The sequence below is a fragment of the Mya arenaria genome, chromosome 3, assembly GCF_026914265.1.
Source record: "Mya arenaria isolate MELC-2E11 chromosome 3, ASM2691426v1".
NCBI classification, from domain to species: Eukaryota; Metazoa; Mollusca; class Bivalvia; order Myida; family Myidae; genus Mya; species Mya arenaria.
Window position 1 is genome coordinate 76,033,105 of NC_069124.1, and position 25,547 is coordinate 76,058,651.

General features: G+C 34.3%; 1 protein-coding gene across 8 annotated transcripts; it reads right to left on the bottom strand.

Annotated features, from left to right (window-relative positions):
• Positions 1-14: 14 nt before the first annotated feature.
• LOC128229101 (acetylcholine receptor subunit alpha-type acr-16-like) lies at positions 15-24,219 on the bottom strand. 8 transcript variants are annotated; one of them, XM_052940775.1, is made up of 8 exons: positions 23,976-24,219; positions 7,097-7,173; positions 5,573-5,766; positions 4,966-5,010; positions 4,581-4,693; positions 2,126-2,306; positions 1,134-1,488; positions 15-955 (listed from the first exon to the last, which is right to left on the bottom strand). In XM_052940775.1, exons 1-8 carry the CDS (start codon positions 23,993-23,995, stop codon positions 339-341), a joined length of 1,602 nt encoding a protein of 533 aa, XP_052796735.1. In that variant the 5' UTR covers positions 23,996-24,219; the 3' UTR covers positions 15-338. The 8 variants fall into 8 exon arrangements, with proteins under 8 accessions (XP_052796735.1, XP_052796739.1, XP_052796736.1 ...); XM_052940779.1 differs by having other exon boundaries at positions 23,980-24,218; XM_052940776.1 differs by having other exon boundaries at positions 5,573-5,763; positions 23,976-24,218.
• Between the last annotated feature and the right edge of the window lie 1,328 nt (positions 24,220-25,547).

Sequence of the window (25,547 nt, forward strand, 5' to 3'; positions counted from 1 at the left end):
ATGTAAAAAAAATCTACATTTTTTCGATTTATTTTAGAACTGTGCACATCTATATAAATTTCAAACATAACATTAAACCCCGCATAGAAAATAAAAGTTATGTGTTAGTATACAATGATTTATTATACTACATTATGGCCCGCACACCAATGTTTAACATTGAAAAACCAAGACCCCACATTTCCACTAGTCAACATTTACACAGGAAATGCATAAGTATGTAGATAAAGATATAAACAATTGCAAATTAAGTTGGTTATGAATGATCTTATTAACAAAACAAAGATCAGTTGTTTTATATATCACGGCCTCAAATTGAATAAAAAGTCAGACAAACATCATTTATCAACATAGTTATCGATTTTGATGTTCTTCATCACGGGGCAGACGATCAGGGTGATAATGGTGGACAAAAGCGTCACGGTAATGAACAAAAGAAAGAAGACGCGGTCCAGCACGCGCGCCACCTCGCGCCAGTCATGCAGCGTTTGTGACTCGACGTACTGGCGGTCGTACCCGGAGAGTACTTTAGTCACGTATTCGAGAATCACCTTCTCTACGGGTCTGCTCGGTCGCCCAGCCTCGCCGCCACCACTACCATCCATAACAAACGTCCCATTACACTGGTTTGCCGTACATTGCGGCCTTACTTCCGGTGGTTTACCGAGGAGCAGACTTTGACACGCGTCCACTTCCTCAAAGTGGGTCGACTGCGGGGTGCTGTAGTTTGACTGTGGACTTAGCCGTTCGCAGTAATTTTGAGTCGATTTCCAAGTCTGGCTTATATCACTAAACTTTATTTTTGAGCACGTGATGGTTGCCGCGAGTCGCGCGAGTGTCTTGATCCACGCTGGCGGCGGTTTCGTTGACGAGTTCTTATGATGGAAGTTAAGCACAAACACAGAGAATACCACTGACATTGCGCTCATCGCCATGATTATCGTTAGATAAACGCCTGAAAACAAAGAAAAACATATGAAAAATGAAGCCAATGTGTATTACATGCTTACCATGTATGATCTAAGGTTTCTACTATAGCCATACTACTGGTACTATCTAGTCTTTAAATAATCAAACTGCCAAATACGCAGCTGGCGTTGATAATAGTAAGTACACAATGTTAATATTTTCACCTATAAGCGGCACAAACTCTGATGTTGGCGGCATGTTCTCGGCAATGAGAAGCATGAAGACGGAGAACGCCAGTAGGACGGTGAGGCCCAACGTCACCTTTTCCCCGCTCTCTGGCGGCAGACAGAAACCCGTCAACGTAAGCGCCGACAACAACATGCACGGTATGATCACGTTCAGAAAGTAATATAGTACACGTCTACGTAGCTGGATATAGAACGTTACATCAGGGAACGGCTCCGGACAGCATGGGTAGAAGATGACGTTACGTTTCACGCGCGTTTCTACCAACGTCCACTCGCCGTTATCGACGAAATTTGAGAGGTCAACTTCTCCAGTGCGATTTGAAACGTCAACCTGAAAATGTGCATGTTTTTTTCGGTTTGTTCTAAGAACACAAAACAACAAATCCCACTTTGACAAAGAAGTTAACGTTTCTTGGAAAACTATGTTTTGCCTCTTTTATGTGATCATGGTACGAAATGCAAGACTTGAAATATCTGAATGAAATTTGCTCATGAAATTTAACTAATGTGCCAGGAAATAAAACTGATTCAAAAGTCCCTTTGAGTGTCTGCTTGGAAACAGCATCCTAGTTTTGCAAAGAAACATTAATTAAAACCTGGGAATTATTGATACAAGTTTCCGTCTGAAATGATGCCAAACATACTTCTCTATCCATCCTTCCATTTGAGAAATTATTTTTCGAATTCTTGCATCGCCTTGCATTTTTAGTTGCATTAGTTCAAATTTCTTAACCGAAAACCAATATCTGCGGTAACCATCCACCATTAGTGTCAGCAGAAGAGAGTTTAGATGATGAATGCGGAGATAGATTGAAAGAAATTCCAGGAAAGGCCTTTTCATTAGGATTGGATTTGATATCTTCCCGACTTTTGGGAGAGGGTACTTTAACCACTTTAATTTTCTAAAGGAAAAAGGATTCCATAACACAGACGTAAATGAAACGACCGTCCACGAGTTTTGCAAATACCTGAAATCCATCATACGCCCACGAGCCGAGTTTTAACTTGCATATCTGGTCGTCAAAAGGAAAGAAAGTGATGTCCATTTTGCATGAGCTGCGCATGCGCACAATCGGAGGCCAGAACACGTTCCCGGTACTCTGAACCATAGCAAGTGCTTTCATGTAGCCTTTGTTGTGGTTGTCCACACTGGAATGGAATGTGAAAAAGAAACTAAATATAAGTCATCAATGTCCAACCCACAATGGGTTGATAAGACCATCCATGCGTCATGCGCTTGACGCCGTCATAAAAGAAATACGTCTTAGCGAGTATAGTCGGTTTGGTCTGGTAACACAATATGACAGAATATATTATTTCAGACAAGCAACATAGTCCCATGATCCATTTTTATGTCCAATGAAATAGATATACTTATATTTTAGATTATATAATAGGTTCTTAGTATGTATCTACCAGCATAAATTTGCATGGAGGGTCGCAGAAATAAAAAAAAACGAACGTTTTGACCACAAGAAGATGGCACGAAGAAGCAAAACAACGTTTTGAAATATGACTTGGCTTTTGATTCGCCATTACTCATATAATGGAATCGGACAGTGGGCAAACACTTCTGGTTGTGTAGACAGAATCGCCTCAAGCATGTAACCAAACATGTTTGAAATAGTTGGTCTAGTGACCTGGTTTTGTTATGTAAACAACTTCCTTATTAATAGGACCCCTATTTAAAAAGCATTTCTTACAAAATCATATCATATCAACTATGTTTTAAAAAGACTTGGTAGAGTATTTGACCGCTGACACATTTACAACGTTTTTCATCAATTCTTGTTTTGAGATAGTGACGCCTATTTTCGTATTCAATTTTAGCAAGATTGCACCTGTAACTATTCTACACTAGAACATAGGAATGAACCCAAGTAACAGTGATGGACAAGTTTTAGATATGGTATATATACAGTACACATATCCTGGTGAACTTTGCATGACCATATGCATGGTAGTAAACAAATATGCATTAATAACACCAAAGCCCGATTCATCATGCATTTTGGCTCTTGGGATGGGGCTGGCAGTGCGTCAGCTTTAACGTCATATCATACATCTGCCCCTGGTACAACAATAAGTTGTTATTGAAGCTTAAAACAATATCTTTAACAAAATTTAACAAAACGTCAAATTTCCATAAGTCGTGATGGATAGCGCAAACATGCTGTCGAGAAGAATTAAAGTATTCAATCATCATTGTGTGGCAGTACATGTATTCAGACATGTTTCGGTAATATAAATTCCCTGTTGTTTCAAAGAAATGTAGGGAATCAATTATCCTGTTAAAAACCCAACCTTTGGACACTGTTTCTTTTCTTGAAGATTAGAATTCACACCATGACACTATTCATGTCGTCCCAATACTCTGTTATTGTCAAACCCGATACATTGTACTTTGCAATAATAACTCATCTTGCTAGTTACGTCAACCATTTGAAAGGAAACTAACACGACATGTGTTATCATTTGGTAAATACGAATATGTAGCGTTTTTAGACAGGTATCATATTATTTTTGTTATATTCATCATGCTTGTGTTAAACACTCTTTAAACCTGAAAAAATGCAACAACTCGTATTGAATAATCCATATCTACTGTCGTTTCCTGATCACGTACCATGCAAGTACCCTGTTTTAAACAATGCTTTTAACCTGAGACTAATAACAAATCTACCCTACTCCTAGTTTTAAACTGATTTTTAACTAAGTTTGACTGAGGAAATGATAACAAAATATGTTGGGAACATACTGTCTCACAGTTTTAAAACGACTTTATTTTAAGCTTATATATTGCCATAAAGACACTGTAGTTACTGGTACTCTTCCAGTATCGGTGTGGTTTAAACAATATCAAGGACAAACAGGCATTAAACATAACCATAGGAAATATAACATAGTAACATTCTAATGACATTATATATGATACATGTTAAATGATTAGGACAGAATTGGTGAAAAGCTTAACACTTATTCGATGCTATTTGGAGCTGCTTATGAACAAAGGAAATTTGAACTAGCTATATTCAATGCTTGAAAATACATGCATACTTATTCGGGTTGTTAAGAGCAAGAAGGTATTATGACACATATATAGACGGATAAGGGAAAGAAAAAAAGTAACAGAAAAGGGAAGCAAGGGGGACAAGTCATTGTTATGGGTTTGTTTCTAAATTGCCATTCAACATGAGGATATTGAAAACAGATGTAACGTAAATTGCGATAACAAATGTCAAATATTCGACTTGAAAGTACATACATCTCTTTTGATAATACAGTGCAACGTGAAATACAGATTTCTGTACAACAGGTGAGTACCAAAGAACGGAGAAAAGAGAACTGGGTATAGTTTACGTGACTAGGACATGTATTAAATAATATTGTAGTTTACATGACCAAGTAGGGTCCGTTACGGACCTGTTATAAAGGACTATATCTGGCAGCCATAGGAGATCACAGGGCACTCGCAGGGTTTTGATGTGGGAAAACTCGCTCATGTTGCTCCACACCAGTCTCTCGTCTATCCATTCCTTGAACATGTACAGTAGTTTATGATCATTTTTAAACAAAAAGCAACTGAAAATTCATCCGTGAATCTTTCTGCTACAGTAAATGACAAAATGCATGCATACTTAAATTATTATTCTGAAACTTAAAATAACAACCAGTAAAACAAAGATGTTTACTGTGAAAACACACTGCGTTCAGCCAAGATTCCACTTATTTTAAGATAATGATCATGGCTTTAAACATCTCATTTTTGAAATATTTCTTTACAGACGTAAAACATAAAACGCCTTACCTGATCAAGCCATACATTTATTGTCAGGATCTGGTTCTTCTCATCCTAAAATATAACGATATCAAATTTATCTACAATCATTTACTGCCATTTGTCTTGACATTTCTTATTTACATTTTAAGACTGAAGGTAAGTTTTAGAAAAATAATGGATGTTCAATATTTGAAACTATCTTATAAATATCGTATTTGTGCTTTAAATCATGCTTTTGTTCGGTAGACGTGCTATATCCTGATATTAAATCATGTCCTCCCCTCGGCTGAAGTGATGTTAAGGAGTCGTTACAACAGACCGACAAATTATTGCGACTCTTGTAAGGAAATAATAAGCATGCGGTTCTCTCAATATTTAAATAAGAGAGGATGGACAAAATTAATAGTGAGGATAGTATTTGAATACGTGGAAACTTGAGGATCTCATTCGCATCCAACTATCTATTAACTCCGAGAAGAGATAAAAATAAACAACGACACAAATTCTCGGTCGATCCATTTTCGATACTTTCCATTCGTCTAAGGTAAATACGGAGTGTTGTAATGGGTCCCACGTTTGTATAAGTAGGAACCCAATAAATTGGTATAAGAAGAAACACTGAACGAACACTTACAATGTCCAAGACCTGAGTAAGGGAAAGGCCGATGTTGATAACGACAGGTTTGGAGGCCTCGAAAACGGGTCGTGATGCGCGGTCGTATCCCCGCATGAGGTGGTAAAGGAGTTGCTGCTCCTGGGTCATCTCTGATTCCGGAATCCCTTGGAACCGGGATGCGCAGTAGCTGGATACATCATCCTCGCAACCTGCTTCACCAGGTTGAACTTATTATACAGTCTATATATGCAGCGTTTTATGTGGAGATTTACAGAAATTCTGGTTTGAGTAATTATCTGACAGGCACACATTACCGGAAAGGCCAGTTTTTTGCAATAGTACACCTACATAATTTTACTGCAAATGCATGCGTGACTTAAAAGAAAACTTGCTACAGTATGAACAAATTGTACCTAAAGAGGCTATGTAATTCCATTGCAGATGGTAAGTTGTTTAAAGATGTCTCACGTCATAATACCATTTTTCTTAAGTTTGGAATATTGTGTATCGCAGTGTCATATGCATTTTACACCGATTTCTGCTAGAATTGAAGGTAATCAATGACAAATTCCATAAGGTTGCTATGTAGACCAAACAAATATAAAATACATTTCTGAGAGATGGTCATTTTATATCTATATTTTCCCGAAGTATAATTTGATTTTGGTACATCTAAAATACATATCCTTCAAAATCGGAAGAACGCCTTGGACATAACTTGATGCTTCATTTTTTCGATCGTCCTAAATGTTTGTGCAATCGAAACGTTGAATGGATGACAGCTCTCAATAGATAGGTCACACATGTCTACGCATATGAGTGATTTTCGAGTCTGGATCTCTGCTTTTTATACAAATAAGCCTAAGATATTGTGTATATCGTTTTCCTTTTTGCCAGCATTTTATATCTATATTTTCCCGAAGTATAATTTGATTTTGGTACATCTAAAATACATATCCTTCAAAATCGGAAGAACGCCTTGGACATAACTTGATGCTTCATTTTTTCGATCGTCCTAAATGTTTGTGCAATCGAAACGTTGAATGGATGACAGCTCTCAATAGATAGGTCACACATGTCTACGCATATGAGTGATTTTCGAGTCTGGATCTCTGCTTTTTATACAAATAAGCCTAAGATATTGTGTATATCGTTTTCCTTTTTGCCAGCCTTTCAATGGACTAGCTGGTAATCTGAGCATCGTCTTCTCCAGATCCATTATTGTCTCGCAATAAATGGGCATTAATCTCAATCATAAAATGTCCAGTAATGATGAAATTATTTCGTCAAAGAAGTGATGAAGTTATATGGAGAATATTGTGTTTCGCGGTGTCATATCCCTTTTATACTGATTTCTGCTAGAATTAAGGGCAATAAACGACAAATTCCATTAGGTGCCTATGGAGACCAAACAAACATAAAATACCTTTTTTGAGAGATGTTCATCTCTATATATAGGTTGTTGGTAGTATTATATAGTATAGTCATGGAAGGGAAAGCGCGTATATTTCTAGATACATGAACATAATCATCTGATCTTACTAGCAAGCCTTTTGCAAAACAGAAGTCCCGAGATCCCAAGGAGGAGCAATTGTCCGCTGCGTGACGTCATTCTGCGCCTGAAATTTTAAAATAAAATAAAACATTTAAAATAAGCATAATATGCCAAATCAATGGCTATTCACAATGACTTGGGGTTATGTATCTCTTCTTGTCGCAATACACATACGATGCCGCATCAATGGCTATATAAAATGACTCATGTCGTGCTCATTATGATCTGCCGAATCAAGAGCTATAATGGCTTTGTGTCTGGTCTCTACTCTGGTCGTGATACTCATGTTATGTCGAATCAAGGCTATGAACGGTGTATTAATGTATTCTCTCTATCATTGTCGCGATAATACAAATATAATTCTATATAAAAATATGTGATATTTTCTCCCTTTTCTTACGCCTTCTGTATAGGGTGTCACGCTGCAGCAGTCATCGTAAAAGTCTTCACCAATTTGTAACACTAATGCAATTTCGTCCCAATTGCAATGCAAATTATTTCGTGTTTTTTTCGAAATAACTACGAGAACCTGGCCTATTTTTAAATATAAATCAAAAGCACTGACGAAGTGAACCTTTAGTCAAGTCAATTATAATATAGCTGATAATATAATTTGTTTGTATGTTGTTCTATTGTGTTGACTGTAAAAAGATACCCAATTAATTCAGTGGTCGTCTTTTGCGGTGTATAATGCGCCGAACAGTTATCATGATCGCCATGCTTTGCAATTTCATTTATTTTCTGATACGTTTACAACAAAAGGAAATGAGTACTTTCTATTCATGCAAATGAGTTCGATCAGTAGAAGACTGCCATATATTAATATCAATCATTATTGTAAACATGGTAGAGCGTATTGCACGTTAATATTGTCCGTGATTGATAACAAGATTACTTCCTCGACATAGGTTATGCAAAACTCCAAGACCAATCCATTGAATAGGCTCAATTAAGGGTGAATTAATCAATCTGCCAGCCGCATGTTAATTTGAGTGACGGCGGGTTCCTATAGATTGGTATTGCTTTCGGGTCCTAACCGGTAGTTTGGTGATGGGAGATGCCATTATTACGTGATATTTTGGTCAATCAGTGATCTGTTTTGCCAGCATCATGGTATTTAATTACTGAGTTAATTGTGGGTATTACAGACACGTTCAATGTATTAAAACACGTCCAAGCCTGCCGCTTGCTTCATGCATAGCTGACAAACAGAAATAGATTTATAGTTTTGGAATGCATCATACACCAATACAGAATATTTTTAAAGGAAGAAAACAATTTTGAATAGTTTTACTTTGAACAGTTTATATAGTCAAAATATAGCAATACATGTACATTCTTAATATCGTTGTATTTAGACTTTATAAATTGTTCAAAGTAAAACTTTATTTAAGAAACTGAAGAGGACCGCTGGATATCATTGCTCGCCCTATTTCACAGCTATGTATCTATTCTATGCTATTGTAGCTGCCGGAGCATGAACATAATAAGAATAATTGCCGACTCTTTGGTACACGATAATTGACACACTGGGCTCTGGTCACTTACCATAAAAACTTAACGCTTTGAAATGTTATGAGGTTCGGTAATATGACAAAGCTTATAAGGTCAACTGGACTGTTATTTGAACAGTTTAATTCACAGTGTTTCAAACAAGCCATGATCAACATGACTACGTACGTAGCTGTTTAATTGGATTAAATTGTGTGCTCAGTCTTCGTTTTTTTTAATTGTTCGTTTTACTTTCAGAATATTTAAATATGGAACTAAACAATTATTGAAAAATATTGACTCATGGAACGTGTATTTTTCATGAACTTCATTTGAATTAGGTTGGTTCTAAGGCTGCCATACAATCAGTTCTGCGATAGAAGGATTTAAAAATGTCGAATCTTTCGAATAATAGTTATGGTTCATTTTGAAAATTGATAAGCCATGTAATAAAGTTTTCATTCTTCACCCACTTCAATTAATCGTTGAGTTTTCTTTAATTCACTTAATGCACTCCATATGATATTTTCTGTACACAAGTTCCTCCTTTTTCCGTATTATATAGAGAAAAAATATGGAAAGTTCTATTCAGCTTTTGCTTTTAAAGTTGGATGACTTTTAGCAAGTTTTTCCAACGTTGCGCCATCGAATTGTTCAGAATCTTTCTAATATCCACTTTGATTTCATAATTTTAACAACATGTGACAAAATATTTATCTCAATTTATCAATCAAAATGAAAAGTATACTTGTCGTTACTTAAGAATGTTATTCGGTAACTTCTCTGCTAATTATATACAGGATGCCAGGAAAATGTATCAGATAATCGAGCTTCGAGAACCGGAGGCTAACATTGGCAAAGCTTCTTTGGGATTATGGTCTGTAGTTCTGTAAATAATTTTCTTTTCTGACATGAGACGCCAAAAGAAGTATCTTAGAGAGACATAAGGTAAACATCAATGATGAATAAACTATCTTAAACTTATTTTACAAAGTATTGGTTCAATGCAATCTTTCTGAAGTCCGACTTTAGATCTTAAGCGTTTGCCCTCTTAAAAGCTTGACTCGTGTCATTTTCGATGAGCCAGTCAGTCAACTTTGAACAACCATGCCTTGTGTAAAAAATAAATTGATTACACCCAAACTGACTCTCAGCCAGTAGGATTTACATCATGAATAAGTACGTATGTACCAATTTAGTTGACAAGAATCATATTATCCTCTCAAACATCATTAGTAAATTCCCTAGGGGTAGTTACATCGGCAAAACCGGAATAGCTAAGGGGGTGTTCCGTCTTATTCAGAGAGAACAAAGCTGATTCAATTTCCTTAGATTCTCTATGATCTGTACGGAGGAAATAGTATGAATATTGCATCAAATGATAAGTTAACGCCTTAACGTGGTAGGGGAACAACTTCAAATGTTTTACCATATTATTGAGGTCTTTCTGACTGATGGGAATATCGAGGAAACACTATGAAAGAAAATGTAAATTTCATTGAAAAAATGTATCGTGAATTTGACTCTCGATTACAAGGGTACAGTTTACATGCAGATAAGTATGTAAACAAACCATGGCACATATTCTTGACGACTGACCGGACCACGCACTGAGATCAGCAACATAACATTTAGATATCTACAAGAGTTTGTAATGTATAAACTATATCAAACGTACAAGTACGGAATTCTAGTCAGAAATGAACCGATGAATTAGTTTGTTATTGGCGTATGTCTAGTAATTTGGAGGAGGGGGCAATTTCATCAACTATCATTGGAGCAAATTTTAGCAGAATTTACTTTTGTAGAGAACCTGTCCAATGTATGAAATGAATGTCCAAATAATTGGTTCTGACCATTTCATTACGCGATATTTTTTTGTTCTCGGCATATAAAACTACGTGGATAAGGCAAAAATCCGAACCTTTGCGTTCATTCTAAAAAGTTAGAACGCTTAAAATATCTCGCGATGAATGAAAATGGATGCTACCGGCTACAATAGCTCCCTGAGGACTTTATATGAAACGTACGCTATGATATACCATTCATCTATATTATACACAATACTGGTTGAACAGCTTTCCTAGATTTTGTTACAAAAATGAGGATCTATTTTAAAGAACGATTATAATTGAAAAGATAAAATGTAGCCACTGTACGTAATCAAATAGCCACATTTGATATGATTTACGTATACCCCTGAAACAATACCTATCAATTCTTTGCAGCAGCAGCACTGTAGCAAAAGTTATAATAGACGTTAACATGAAAGCGTTCAGCCTGTCTTTTTTATGAGGAAGGGGCACTGTTGCTCTGTCGTTGGCAGGTAATCTGGTCGTTGAGCACTTGAAGTAAGTTTATCTGTTTTTCTTTTACCTCATTCTCTATTGCATTGTTAGTGTTGCTAGCCCGTATTAAGCTTATATTTATTTAATTTTATTGATTACTATTATGTTGATGCATGTGTGGACTGTCCAGTTGTTTGATAGTCTCTTGTGGACTCTCTCTTACACCACAGCAGTGTGCCTGTAAACAGTGTCTTTGTTAGAATTCAAGCCACTGTGTTTTGTCCTGTAGTGTCCATTGGATCATTTGAAATGCAATGCAGTCCATCGGAGGATGTAGTCTTGTACATGTGCTATACATAGCTAATGTACTGTTGTTGGCGTTAACCAGTTCAGTTCCTTCTAAGCAAGTGCAAGATATTTCGTTCATTGTGCAGGCCATCTTGTCCATTGTGTTGACCATAAACAGTTAACTGAATCCCCGGTCTCCAGCATGGAACTGCTTTTATGACTAACTGATATATCCTTAACTAACACATAAACGGTCTCTTGCATGCATGTAATGGAGGGATTAAGGTCAGTCCCAGTAGATCAGTAGATACGTGCCGGACAAGCGTAACCATGACAAAGCGTGAGAATGAAATGTCAAATGCTCTTTCAAAGAACGCAAGCCACAACAATGATAACCTCGATGTTTTAGTCACTCAATGAGGTTCATGCCGTTCTGAACTAGATTACATTGTTATATATCTAAATATGTCGTCCAGAATATTGAGAAGTGTTCAAGAAAACTGTTTCAGCATGACTGATTCCTGTCGGTCCCTACATATCAGTATTTTGGACGCAATTGTCTGAAAGAAGAACATTCCATCGCGATTAAATGGACAATGATTTCGAGGGAAACTCTACACGTGCAGTTTGCCATCTATTTTGATGCCTTTGTTGCCACTTGACCGCCCCATTAACGAGTTAGTTTAAAAATATTTCATTCTTAAACATTTGTCATACATTATTATAAAATCCACCAATTCATGGCTAATGTTATGTTAAGGGATGACCATAGGGCTACAGTCGCTTGAAACTAAAGATAAGTATGTTTTACAATTGGTCTTTTAGTTTGGCTGAACATGCAACCTAATGTTCCTGTGAATTGAATTGAACATCAGAAAATAGTTAAGTTTAAAAAAATCCTGGAGAAATGAAACAAATCTGCTTGTTGCTATCTGTAGTGTTTCTACAGATATAAACTATTTGAAGTTACGACTTAGGTCCTTTATTCAACAGCGTGACACCATGTATACTAATAGTAAAATCAATGAATGCGATGTTAAGATTCATAAGTGCATGATAAAGTTTTGGTCTGAAAAACTAAACATTAAGATATACCATTGGCCGCTTAGAGTGGCCGTGGGTGTTGATCTAAATATCTGAAGAGCGACACAAGATCATTTTCATTGTAAATACGAATGCCAATTTTCAAATATTCCTGTGCATAATCAAATTACACCCTAGACAAGAACAGATGAACGGACGCACTAATATACACTCAGATCAAGCGGGTTAGACGATAAACGATTGAAAGAAGAACTTACTATATCCAATAAGAATGAAATGCATTTAAACTAAAAGCTTATTAATTTTCATTACAAATAATTTCCTTAATATTATTTGTTAATACTTTGTTTCATCTCTAAGTTTATTTCGTATGTTACGGGGTCTGTCTAATGTTACACCTATACCATTTTAGAGGGAGTCTTAATACATTGCATGTCGTGGTCATCTTTAAAAATGCGGTAACATTTAGTTACCTTATATATCATTATGATCATAGCATCAAACAGTAACTGACATATATATTTATTTTAACAGAAATTTGTTCATTCAAGTCTTAAACCAAAATCAAAGGTTATGAACAAGAGAACCCATATTTTAACTTCAAGTAGCGATAAACAATTGTTCACATTTCACATGAAATATAATTATGATGGCTAACACACCATAAAACGTGAATTTTCTTTAACATTGAATCCTGGCTACGTCCCTATAGGATTCCTATCTGTATAAGTTGACGCTGTTTATTGCTTAACGTAATGACAAGTGCCGTAATACTTTGTTGCCATTTTCAAAACACTGAAGAGGACCTCTAGATATCCTTGTTCGCTGTTTTTACAGTAGGATATCTGTTTCATGTTATTGCCAGTTGACGAAGCATAAACTGGATAAGGAGAACTGCAGGCGTTTTTGCAACAGATAATAGATGTACTCATTCCTTGTTAAATTTGTAATTCGGTTTTCCCGAATCAACCTTTAACCATGAAAACGTGTCGCGATTCTTCTCAATAAATTATTTTTCTATCAAATAAAATTGAAACTTTTTTATCCTGTGTCTTTTAAATGTTTTAAGATCTTGTGGATTTAATAAATACGGCCCCATCCCTAATATTGCTTTTGATATTTGCTTAATCATGTATACAGACTTTCATGTGGTAAATGTCAGCGTGATAAGTGTTAAGCTATATTTCACAAGTACTGTATGATGAACAAAGCTATGTTTGATTATTGACTCCAGTGTGTCACGTTGACTTATGACATACAGACTTACATTATGTGAAGTGGTCATTGAATTGTTAGATTTTGCGCAACAAGTCTTCCGAACCATCATCACATAATGTCAACTCTACGATCCGCCGCTAGCTACATATATTTAATAATAAAGTTAAACCTGTACATATTGAAAAGGGAATATAATTTAAAATAATATTTAGTTTTCAAAAATAAAAATTGTACAGGTTGACAGTGTTAACACATCTAAAAATACGTAGGAATTGTACGCTGCATTTATCTTATGTCTTTATTTCCTGGCTGTTTTCCAAAGTGTCCTCGCTCGCTTCGTTTGCTCGTCATTTTATTAATGTATAAAAATATTTACATTATTTATGGTTAATGATTTAAAGGTGCACAATATGTTAAGTTGATACAAATAAAAAAATGTTACGCATTTGACTTTAATGATCAAAACAAAAACAAAAGAAATCCGATATTTTGGTGCTTTTTTAACTGGGGATGTTGTGACCACGTAGGTATTTATTGAAAAGAATAAATTTTAAAGGCTAATTTATTTTTATCTGTATTTTAAATAAATGCTGCGTTTTGATAATTAAATTGAATGAGTTTAACCTGATAATGCATTTAAACATTAAAAAAATGTGTGTGTTTATGCATCAACCACTATTTTGCACCTGTAAGTATGTAATAAACATCAATTCTTGCATGCCATGGAGTATAGTAACATAAGCATTATATACCCGAGATTATCATATTTTCCGTTTAATTGTAAATTAATGCTCCTAAGACATCCTTAAATATGAATTTACCCTAAACCCTTCAATAACGGGTCTACACATTTATGTACACATGTAAGCATCGCTACGCATAGGAATGACCAGAAAAGCCAAAATAAAATCATATTATGAAAATCAAGCAAATTAGCACGTTTTATGCAATATTTGTAATACATTTAATTCCATGTTCCAAGTTTTCCGTAGTCGGTCCAATTTAGCCGTATTCCGGATTACAGGGGGGAGGGGTGACACCCTCATTATGTCTGCAATGTGGCAATGTGGTATGATCTATTTTATCAAACACATAAACATGATGAACTTACCTTGCGTCACAAAAGTCTTTGAAAGGTATTGCACTGATGTATTCAAAATTATTTCATAATTTACATAGCAGTTGACACAATAGTTGTCTTATCGATCAGAATAAAGTGTATATTTGTTGTTACTTAAGAATCCCATTCCGCAATCTCTCTGTCCTACCACATATGTTACTGGAGAAGGCAGTATTTACCATCTCCACCAAGCCGTAGGCCGCTACAGACGCCGATATTCTTACAAATACAAATGCACGAATGTACACGTAATCCACACCATGATTGGTGATTTTTTTGTGATTTATTACATATACATGGGGATATTTAGTTTTTAACAGCAACAGGCAAATGGTATACTACTCTTAGTGAGAATAGATTTAAAATACAAATACGGTGCTACGGAAAATGTACCTGTATCAGAAAGCTCAACTGTTGTTGGGGTAAGGGGCCGATTAAGAAAAACAGAAATAACTTAAATATCAAGACCTTGATAAAACACCATTTAGGATTAAATGATTTATAAACCCGTTAAATAAAGTATTTGTACAATGCTGGTAACTGAGTTCTGTATAGATTTTCTTTTGTAAATTTTATTTGAAACAACTCACAAATGCCATCTGATCAAATACCATTATGCTATGATATACACGTAGCTATGTCATTTAATACCAATATATCTAAATTTGAATAATACAAACAAAAATATTTTATGCAGTGTGTTTATTATAAGTGCGTTCTATAAAAGCATCCATTTTTTTGTTCTTTACTTTATCTTTGCATCCATCAAACTTTTGTGCAAAGAATGCGCTCTTTCCACTGTTTACGTACGGTTGTTCATAGAAAATATATTATTGTTAATTCATCATTAAAATGGTTTGTTAGCAGTGGCCAGACCAAAACGTTCTCTGAGGGAAATATGATTGTGTGATGGCACGTACCAAGACAACATCTTATTACTAAAGAGTGCTTGCTTACTCCAGGGGTAAAAACATTGCGCCGGGGATATCCGGAGAGTCAATCATAAACTTAGTAATAGATTTTGTTACATCTTTACTGATTTTTAGCCTGTAGGCATTGCAACATAAGTATGTATAGGTGCAATTTTAGTTGACAAGACCCTTATTATCCTCTCGAAGATCGTTATGAAAAGTCCCAAGAGTCGATTCATCAGTCGAATAACCAGCGTATAGACCGATTTGTCCACATTATAGATAAATGGATGGATAGATTTATTTCAGCAAAGGAATACATATCACATTGAACACGAAATCACATATAATAGATGATTTAGGGAGAACGGAGCTGATTCAATTTATGCGAGTTTAGTCATGTTTTATCCAGGTTTTAAAAAGGACAGGATGCTACAGAAAAATATACTATGTCAGATAAGAGCACATTGATTCGGGCTGTGAAGAACTGGAACATTTTGAATTTGACCAAAAGTGTTAGGAATTGTGATAAAATGAAGTTATATTTGGTGTAAACTGCCGAATGTAAAGTTTTCAAGAATTTATAATCATATTATACGTTTTAATCAAAACAATAGAAATATTGAGAGTCTTCAGTATTGAATAATATGAGGACAGAAGGATGCACATGCTGGTTTCTTTAAAGGCAGAAGGTTGCTACCAAAATGACAGGGTGTAGCACCCGTTTATAACTCTTAGCTAAAACCCTTGGGTTTACAGATTGATGATAGAAAGGTAACAACTTTTAATGAAACGTCCAGTGTTGCACTTTTTATTAAAGTCTTTCTAGCTGACGGGGAAATCAGAGAAGCATGTTCAATCTGACAACAAACATACATACTGGTATGTTAAATAGCTTGTGATATATTAGTACATGTTCGGTGTTGGTTATATCATATTAAATACCATATTATGCACTGAGGAACCATGGCATGCTCAAATGCCAAGGATAACACAATGAAGAGCCAGCTCTTATTTCCATTGTGGTCCTTAGTATTGGTGACATGACCTAGATAGGCAATAGTTATTCGAAAAAACACACAATAAAATAATATATGTCATATATTGTAATAGGAAATTCACAAATGTATATTACACGAAATCATTGAATATATCAAATTAATGCATTATGATGAAAGTCATATGTAGTAGTTCAAATTAATAAAGAAAACAATGACCTGGGCAAAGTGCTGTATCCATTGCGGTGTTAAATGTTCTTTCAATGATATATACATGTTGTTATTGTATACTAGTAATGGAAAGTTAATTTGATGAAAACTGGAATGAATCTTTCGTTACAAGAAAACGAATCAACCCTGAAAAATGGTCTTCGCCGAAATATATGCTATGGATAAATAATCATAAAACACGTTATAAAACTGTTCAAAAATAAAGAAGTGTTAAAGAACTGCATTAAATGTTCTCATTAAATAGCCTTTGCAGATGGCAACCTTAAAAGCTTGAAGATGTCTAAGATGAGATAATATAAGAAAAACTTTTTTCAAGTCGGTTATGATAAACATAACAACACTAGATAATAGCTATTTTCCGACATAACATAAATTATCCAGTAGCAAGCACACAAATGATCTAAAACGAAATCAATAAAAATAAATACATGACATGATATTCGGAAATGCAATGTTTTATTATATACAGATTTTAAAAGATACATTTATGTGTGGGGTAAACACGAAATAAAAGGTACACATATCGCATATAAAAGTAATCTACGATTATAAAAATGGGCAGCAAACTAAACGGCATTCCTGAAACTGAACTAATATTAGCTATTTTCTCAGGTAAACTCTCCTATTAAAGCAATTTTAAGATTTGGATCCAGAGCCTTTGACTTTTGGTGAAAAAAGTTTCCTTTTTTTCCTAAGCCTAGTGATGTGAGTATGAAATAAAACTGTCTATCATATAATCTGGCGCCAGCTTGTTTTGTATCTTAAAAGCCTGACACTGCATATTTCTTTAGACTCCAAACAGTTCATGGATCTTAAGTGTTGTTGACCTGAAGTCTAGATCAAGCACATATCTTATCAAATGTTTGAGTAGTTTTAACTATATAACATTTTTTTCAGAATCTGACTCCGACCATTATACCGTACAGAACATGCACAATCATAGTGGCATTAAATTACGACATCACAAGCATTTTCTAAAATGTTGAGAAATACTTTTTATAAAGATAAAGATATTTAACCGAGCTTTCTTTAGAACTGAGTCGGTCACGCAAGTCAAGGACAGATGCTGATCTATGGTAACCTCAAGATATTTAACAAAAGGGGTGGATTCAATAGCAGTTCCATAACATGTTATATTCAAATTCGATTGTGATCTTAGTTTGTGTCACGAGCCAAATACAATTGACTCGGGTTTACCTATATGCAAAGATAACTTGTTTTCATTTAACTTACTAGTCAACAAGACCGAAGGCTTGAAGTTACATTAACAGGATGAAATGTCTACAGTATCAAACGCTTTCTGGAAGTCTAAGAGGGTCATGCCCAAACAGTATCTTTAATATCATTTTCCTTTCTTCTATAGTCTATCAGATGGTCAACACAAGTTTTAGTGGAGAAACCACTCCTAAACCCTGACTAAAACTTAAACAGCAACGTTTTGTCCTTAAAATAACCTTCTACTTGGTCAATCTTCAAGGATTGTGGATGCAACATTTTAAATTGAAACTGTTCGATAGTTACTAACAGACAGTTTATCATTTTATCTTTTGTTTTAAATGGAAACAAGCCTAGCAGTTGAAATACTCAGGTACATAACCTTTCATGAGGGACATGCTCAAATATGAGTTAAAGGACCTGCCATAATTGGCGACCAATCCTTAATAAAACGTTAAGGTACACCGTCTAATCCTGTAGCTGTATTAGCACTAAATGAAGTTAAATACTTGAATGAATATGCTTTCTGATACTGGTGAAGAAGTATAACTATCAATGAAAACAAATGTATTTGCGTTTTTTGTTTTCACAACAATATATTTGAGTACACTTATTTTTTTCGACATATTAACAAGCAGCAATTATGAAGAAATGTTGAATGCTTTAGCAAAACAAATGGTGTCCCCTTTTTTAAGACATATTTTTAAATTTAAAACAGAAGACCCTATTTTGGAAGACAAACCCCACTTTTTGCGAGATTCCCACAAATATATTGAATGGTTTTTGTTTTGTTTAACAGTGAACCAGTTTTTCTTTGCATTATATACTAGAGGCTGAATTTTGTTTCTAAGAGACAAAAACAAAAAGGAATTATCCACATTTCTGTCATAATTGTGAATGTTAAAAGCTAAAGAGGACAGCAAACTGAATAATTACAAGAAACAGGTCCTTTATTATACAAACAAGTAGTATGTCTTGAGATTGTAGTCAGAAATAAATTTATGAACCCATATTTTTGTTTGTAATTGATCTGTATAGTTGTATATGTATGACTGGCGTTTTTCGAGCACTGACTATGTGCATTTTATATCATACCTCTGTATTTATTAAATAAGGGTACTCCTAGATTTGGTTACACAATTTACCTTTGATTTTGTATCAAGTTTTAAAGAGCGAATATCTTGATTGAATAGATTAGACATATTTGTTGCAATGCATGTTACCAAATGAATTTGATATTTGAATGTATTCTTCTATAAATATAGGGGCAGCTCCGCTGTTATAGAATTTCTGTTACGCTGTTGATCACAGATTGTTGTTGTTTTTGTTTTTTAAAAACACCGAGCATTCCTAAGCTCTGACAAAAAATATCAACCAATAACACCAGGGTAAACATTTCTGATACAGGTATTGCGAGAGACATGCTGTTTCGATATGGTTATCACCGAACAAATTATTTTAAAAGCAGGACAAAGTCACAGTTTATAAGATAGTTTGACCGTTGACTGTTAAGAGATATATTGACAGTTGACCTTTTGTTGGCGGTAAGCGCGACTGAATGTCTCAACATTGTAAACACGGATGCCAAGAGGTTTTTTTTCCAAATAAACAGGTGCATAATCAATTCATTCTTTAGAGGAAAGAGTGGTGTAGTAGTATAGGAGTCCCCCTCTTACCCAAGAGGTTGTGGGTTCGATCCCAACCAGGGGTACTTGAGGATGATTCTATCAGCTCAGCTTTCGTCGCAAACAAGTAGAATAAATTAGTAATAATCAAATAATAGTCTGAAAAAGATCAAATGAAGTCACTAACAAATGGTTCGACACATGATTTCAGGAAGAAAATACTATCCAACTAGGATGGATATACGTTAAATTGAAAGCAGACAGATAAACTTTCAGTACCAGTTGTTACTTTAACATTAAAGAAATATTTTTAAAAGACGATATCGTTACATTCACCTTTAAATGTCATGTGACGAGACCATGTCCAGTGGTAGTCCCCCGTCTAACGTCGGATTCTAGGCTTATACGCCTCGACAACTATCATTTGCTTTATGAATTGTGCTACGCAGAGACACTTTGATATTATAATTTTAAGAAAACTGAAAATGATGATTTCTTATATGTCTCAACTACATTTTCGTACAAGAAAATTGAAACACGTTTTACAACACGTGATACTATATGTTAAGAAAACTGAAAATGTTATTTCCGTACATGTCTCAACTACATTTTTTTGTACAAGATACTAGTAATTGAAACACGTTTTACAAACATTTACTTTTTAATTGAAGTACAATTGAAACCAAAGTAATCCCTACCTCCCATGAATCCACTAGAAGGTATGTGCTGTTATATGTATTTGTAGTTAATTAATAATTACTGCATTGCTGTTTGTATTTGTTAACCATGCAAACAGACGTTAATTGGTTAAGCGGTGTTTACAAATGGAGATCTGCCTGTTCACTAATGTTCTATGATGTACATGTGAAGCAGCTTCCATGTTGTACAGAAACCTAGTTAGTAAGTCTCATGTTTATATTACCAAATGGCTTTACTCGTAAACAAACAGCATTTACATCAATTTTGAGACGCTTCTCGTCAAATCAGAAAATTGGGTAAATAATTCATTAATTGTTTGTAGTCAGTGTATACATGCAAAAATATTTTATGTGAGTGTAGCAAGTTCGTGATGTTTGTTCATGTACCTTGTTTGTCTTAATTATAGGGATTATATTTGAATTTTGACTTCTTGGCTTGTCCCTGTCGATTTGATTGTATTAAAATAATCGATACAAAATAAAATATAATACCATTTTAATTCCATTTTAAAACATTTAAAGTACAATATTTACACAATTTGTATCATAAAAACAGCATATAATGGTTACAAACCTACCCAGATACAATGCTGAAACACCAAGTTAAGCGTAGTCTGTAAGGTATTTTATTCTTAATCACATTCTATCCCGAAAGATAACGCTATTCACAGGAATAAATTATGTTGCAAAAATGTTTTGTAGTAAAGTATTACATACTCAGTTTTGCGCTTAGTAAATGATTTTGATCATCGAAAATGAGATGAAAAAAAATGCTGGCGATTCAAAATAGGACGTTGATGTAAAACAACTCAGGCACTGCAAAATATAAAATTCTGAACTTTTTTCAAAATAAAACACGGAAATAAACTACATTTTTATTGCAGTTTAAAAATATATGAATGGAATATAGAACCAAAACTCTGACACTCAAAATTTTAAAATGACCTGAAATGGCTATTACATTCTTGCAATCCAAACTAGGACATAAATTTGAACATGATATGATTCCAAAATATTGAACATTCGAGACTAACACTTAGTAAACGACGTATGCTATTTTGAAATGCATATTATTATATTTTGTAAAAGATGATTTAATTGTTTTCAACATATGTAAGGATTATATACATTGCTCAGGAGTGTATTATCGATATAATATGTACATACCTGTGTAAATATATATGAAATGTCTTGGGTATAGAATAATAGTGTCTCTAAATGTCCAAACTATGACGATTGTCAATAAACTCCAAGAAAAGGATTTACAAATGAAGTACTATTCTAAGTTCTGTACAACTAACCCATGTTTTATATGCATATATATCTGCAGAAACTATTGAAATTTCACCGTTATCTTTACACTAAAATTCGGTTACAAGATTAGACTCTCGAAATTACAATAACATTTGGAATTTTTGAAACTGTTGTTGTTGATTAAGCTTATCACCAGTTTGCTCTTAAGTACTAAATGTGTTAAAAAGATCAAGATGATTTGTACTTGAATTAATATGAGTACTAAATGTGTTTATTAATTTTGCTATTAAGAGCCTTCCACAATTAAAAGTGGGCGGGAAAAGCCAAAAATGAAAACCTTTCGAAAGTTCATGTTTTATTTAGTTTTGAGGAAAATAGTTTACATTAGTGAAAAGAACATCCTTAGCGACATGTTTTGGGTTACAAAGCAGTTGAACAAATATTACGAATAAGATTTTATCATAATTTGGATAAAAAAGCATTTGCACTTTTCGGAAACGTCTGTCGACAATATAGATATTTACTGTGTCAAAATGCCCCAGACTACTCAATCAACAATGTCTTGATGAAATATTTTCAAAGATAAATTGATAGATATTCAATAAAAAAAATGAAAAATAGTGGATTAAACTCATTTATTGGTCACAAGATATTATATATCTTTCTTAAAATAGCTGCTGGAATCACGACAAAGCCACAGAACATTGTTGATTGCGTTGAATTGTTATTGTGTGTTTTTTGACACAAAAACATATTCATTTTGTCTAAAGATGTTTTCCGAAAAAAAAATGCAAACGCTTTTATTATTTGAAAATCTGATAAAATCTTCCTCGTAGAATTTGCTCAACTCCTTATTAGGCTAAACATACTACAACTGATATTTGTATTATGCTTGCACAATATTCAAAACAACATAAAAAATGATATTTGAACTTTTATGTTTTTATCCTTCAAACGACTTTTGCACTGTGGATAGCAATACTTTTTCCCTTTTTTATATCGAATCTTAAACGATATACTACGTCACCCCTAAGCTGTTTTTCAGAAGCATGTCTGAACTGTATTGACTTTTAACTGGACAAATACACAGTTGATACCAACATCATGGACGTTGAGTAAGGTGGTCATCATTTACAAACAATGTTTTTAGTGGTGCAGCGAAGTTTTTGGAATTAACAATAATGCCATTCATTATAAAATGATCATATATAGTCATCTTGATTTACATATGTCCTGATATCGTAGTCCATGCGGCATCTCACTGGTCCTCAAGGGATCATCAACAGGCCCAGATTTAAATAAAATCGAAATACAGTCAAAACCCGTTCGCTCGATATCGCTTAGCACGATTTTCTCGTTGGCTCGAATATGATTTTAAGAACCGATTTGTTGTTATTTTATGTAAGCATTCCCGCTTGGCTCGATATTTGCGAGGCTCGAAGTATTTTGGCCGGTCCCTGGGATATCGAGCCAACGGGTTTCAACTGTACTGGAAACCGACTACTCAAGATCTAACGACAAATTGTTCGACTCTAGTTTTACTTCCTCTAATTGATAAGAAGCACTACAGTACTGTAACCTACCAAATCTCGAGCGCTTCTGAGAGTTTTCTGATAGTTTTATGAGTAAAAATGAATCAAAGTAAAACATATACAGATTACTAGTATGTGAAATTATCAGCATGCGTCTTCATTTATTCACATATCCACTCACATATACATATCATATTATTTAACCCACCTCATAGACAATGTCAAGGTAAATGTCATAACATACACGCCAAGGGAAATATTCAATGATGCAATGTGTACGTACATAAGTTTCAGGCACATGCAAGCTGCTCTGTACGTTTGGCTATTAAAAATTCTTGAAATTTGAAAATTAATTAGTTTAATAATATTTTATTGTTCTTTTCTGTCAATAGTATAAATACAAACTATTTACACATACATACACATACAGAACAAATGGGTTTGGCTACAAGTTATGAACATTAATTGATCTTGCTTCTTATCCTTTTTAGCGTTTAAGATCATTGCATGGGAATAACATTTATGCACAGAAAAAACATGATACCAAACTAACAAATCAAGTCACGCAAAGGGGATATTTGAGTTGATGTTTTTGTATCGATCGATGGTAAAAACATTTTAAAATTGAACAATGCTTTCATGACTTACAGTGATTCTCCATAGTTGAATATTGCATTTGTGTCAATTTCTGCATTTGTGTTAATAATTTTTATGCGATGAAGATAGTTATGAAATGTATTATAATTAGTTTGTCAGCATTGAAAGTGCGATTTCTTCGATATCGCAAATAATAAATTAATATTCCTTACCTTGCGTCATCAAAGTGTTTGGATGATATTAATGTTATATATCCACGTTTTCTGAATATTTATTTCACGTGACACAATTTTCATTTTATCGATCAAAGTAAACTAAAGTTTATTTGTTAATACAGAAAACAAAGTATCTGCTACCTACACGTAGCAGTCCACATGTGCTACTGGAGAAGGCAATAGTTACGGTAACCGCTAAGCCACTGGCCGCTATAACAGCTGAATCTCTAGACACTGGATCATAGATAACAATAGTTCATCGGCGAAATGACCGGAAACCTACTATAAATCATTGATATTTATTTCTATGAAAGATATAATCCGCAAAGTATCACCACAATTGGTGAAAAGGAAATTTAATATGCATTATGATAATTTGCAAAGCATGTCTTTAACCTTTACTTATTGCAAACTGAAATATTATAAGGTGGCGAACTTTCGCTCTGTTAAGACGTAAGCAAATAATCTTAATTAAGATTTTAAAAGATATCATACAAAATACAAAGACAAAGCGTACCCGGAACGAACAATCGATTGGAAGTGTTCCAAACATTTTTGGAACGTCTAGACTGTAAACATTTTTTTGTCTCAAAAAGTGTTTATATTAAATCTCAAAAATGCAACCGATACCACTCCATTTACTTTTTCTCATGAAAAAAAATCAGTATTTTGATCATTTTGATCAAAACAGTTTTAATAGTATAATAACTTAAATCAAAAGGTCTTCATTGCTGTTATTAATATTTGTATAGTATATTCTGATTGCATGAATACATACATCAAATGTTAGGCTGTATAGTTTTCTATTAAATAAAGGGAAATAGAAATCGTGGAACTTCTAGTGTTACCCTTATTTCAGGTATATATTGCCGGATATACAACCCTGATACCCACTAACGTAAAAGAAGTGTAGTCGTTTATTCTCCCAATGATGAGGTATTATAGCGATGAGTTTGTTAAATACCACTTATTTATGATTAAACTATTGGTGAAACAAATATCAAAGAGTTTGTAGCTATTGTTTACTAAAAGGGGTATTCTTCCCGTTTCATATTTTGATTGGGGTTTATTGCATTGTATAGTATCATATGAACTCATTTGATATGATCAATGTATAGTTGTGAATTAATAGCTTTGAAACAGCGGAGCAGCTGTGCTGAAACATGTGTAAAAACAGATCTGTTTGGCGTTTGAACAAAGAGTCTAGTATTCAATTTACTTTTATCAAGGCCTGGACACGAAATGTGAAGAACTGTATATTACAGACAATACAGTTCTGTTCTGGCATGACAGTGTTATTAATGAGAAATCACAGCGGGAAATCATGTTGAATAATAACGCTTTAGTCCTTTATAAGAGGCAGTCATCTTGCCCAACTTACACATATTGCTAATGGACTGTTGGTGACATTGACCAGTTCAGTTTCCCTCCCAGCAAGTGCAGGACATAACGTTCATTGTACTGACCATAAACAGCCAACTCGATATCCGGTCGCCAGCATGGAATTGCTATTAGGACTTGCTAACTAGCGTTCAACGAACACATCAACAGTATCTTGCAGACAAAGATTTAAAGGGGTTTAAGTCAGTCCCAGGAGGTCAGTTGATACGTGATAAGTGTGAAAATGACATAGAGTGGCATTTGCTCTTTGAAGGAAGCATGCAAGCAACATCATTGATATTCTGAAATATTTTATTAACTTATTCAACTGAA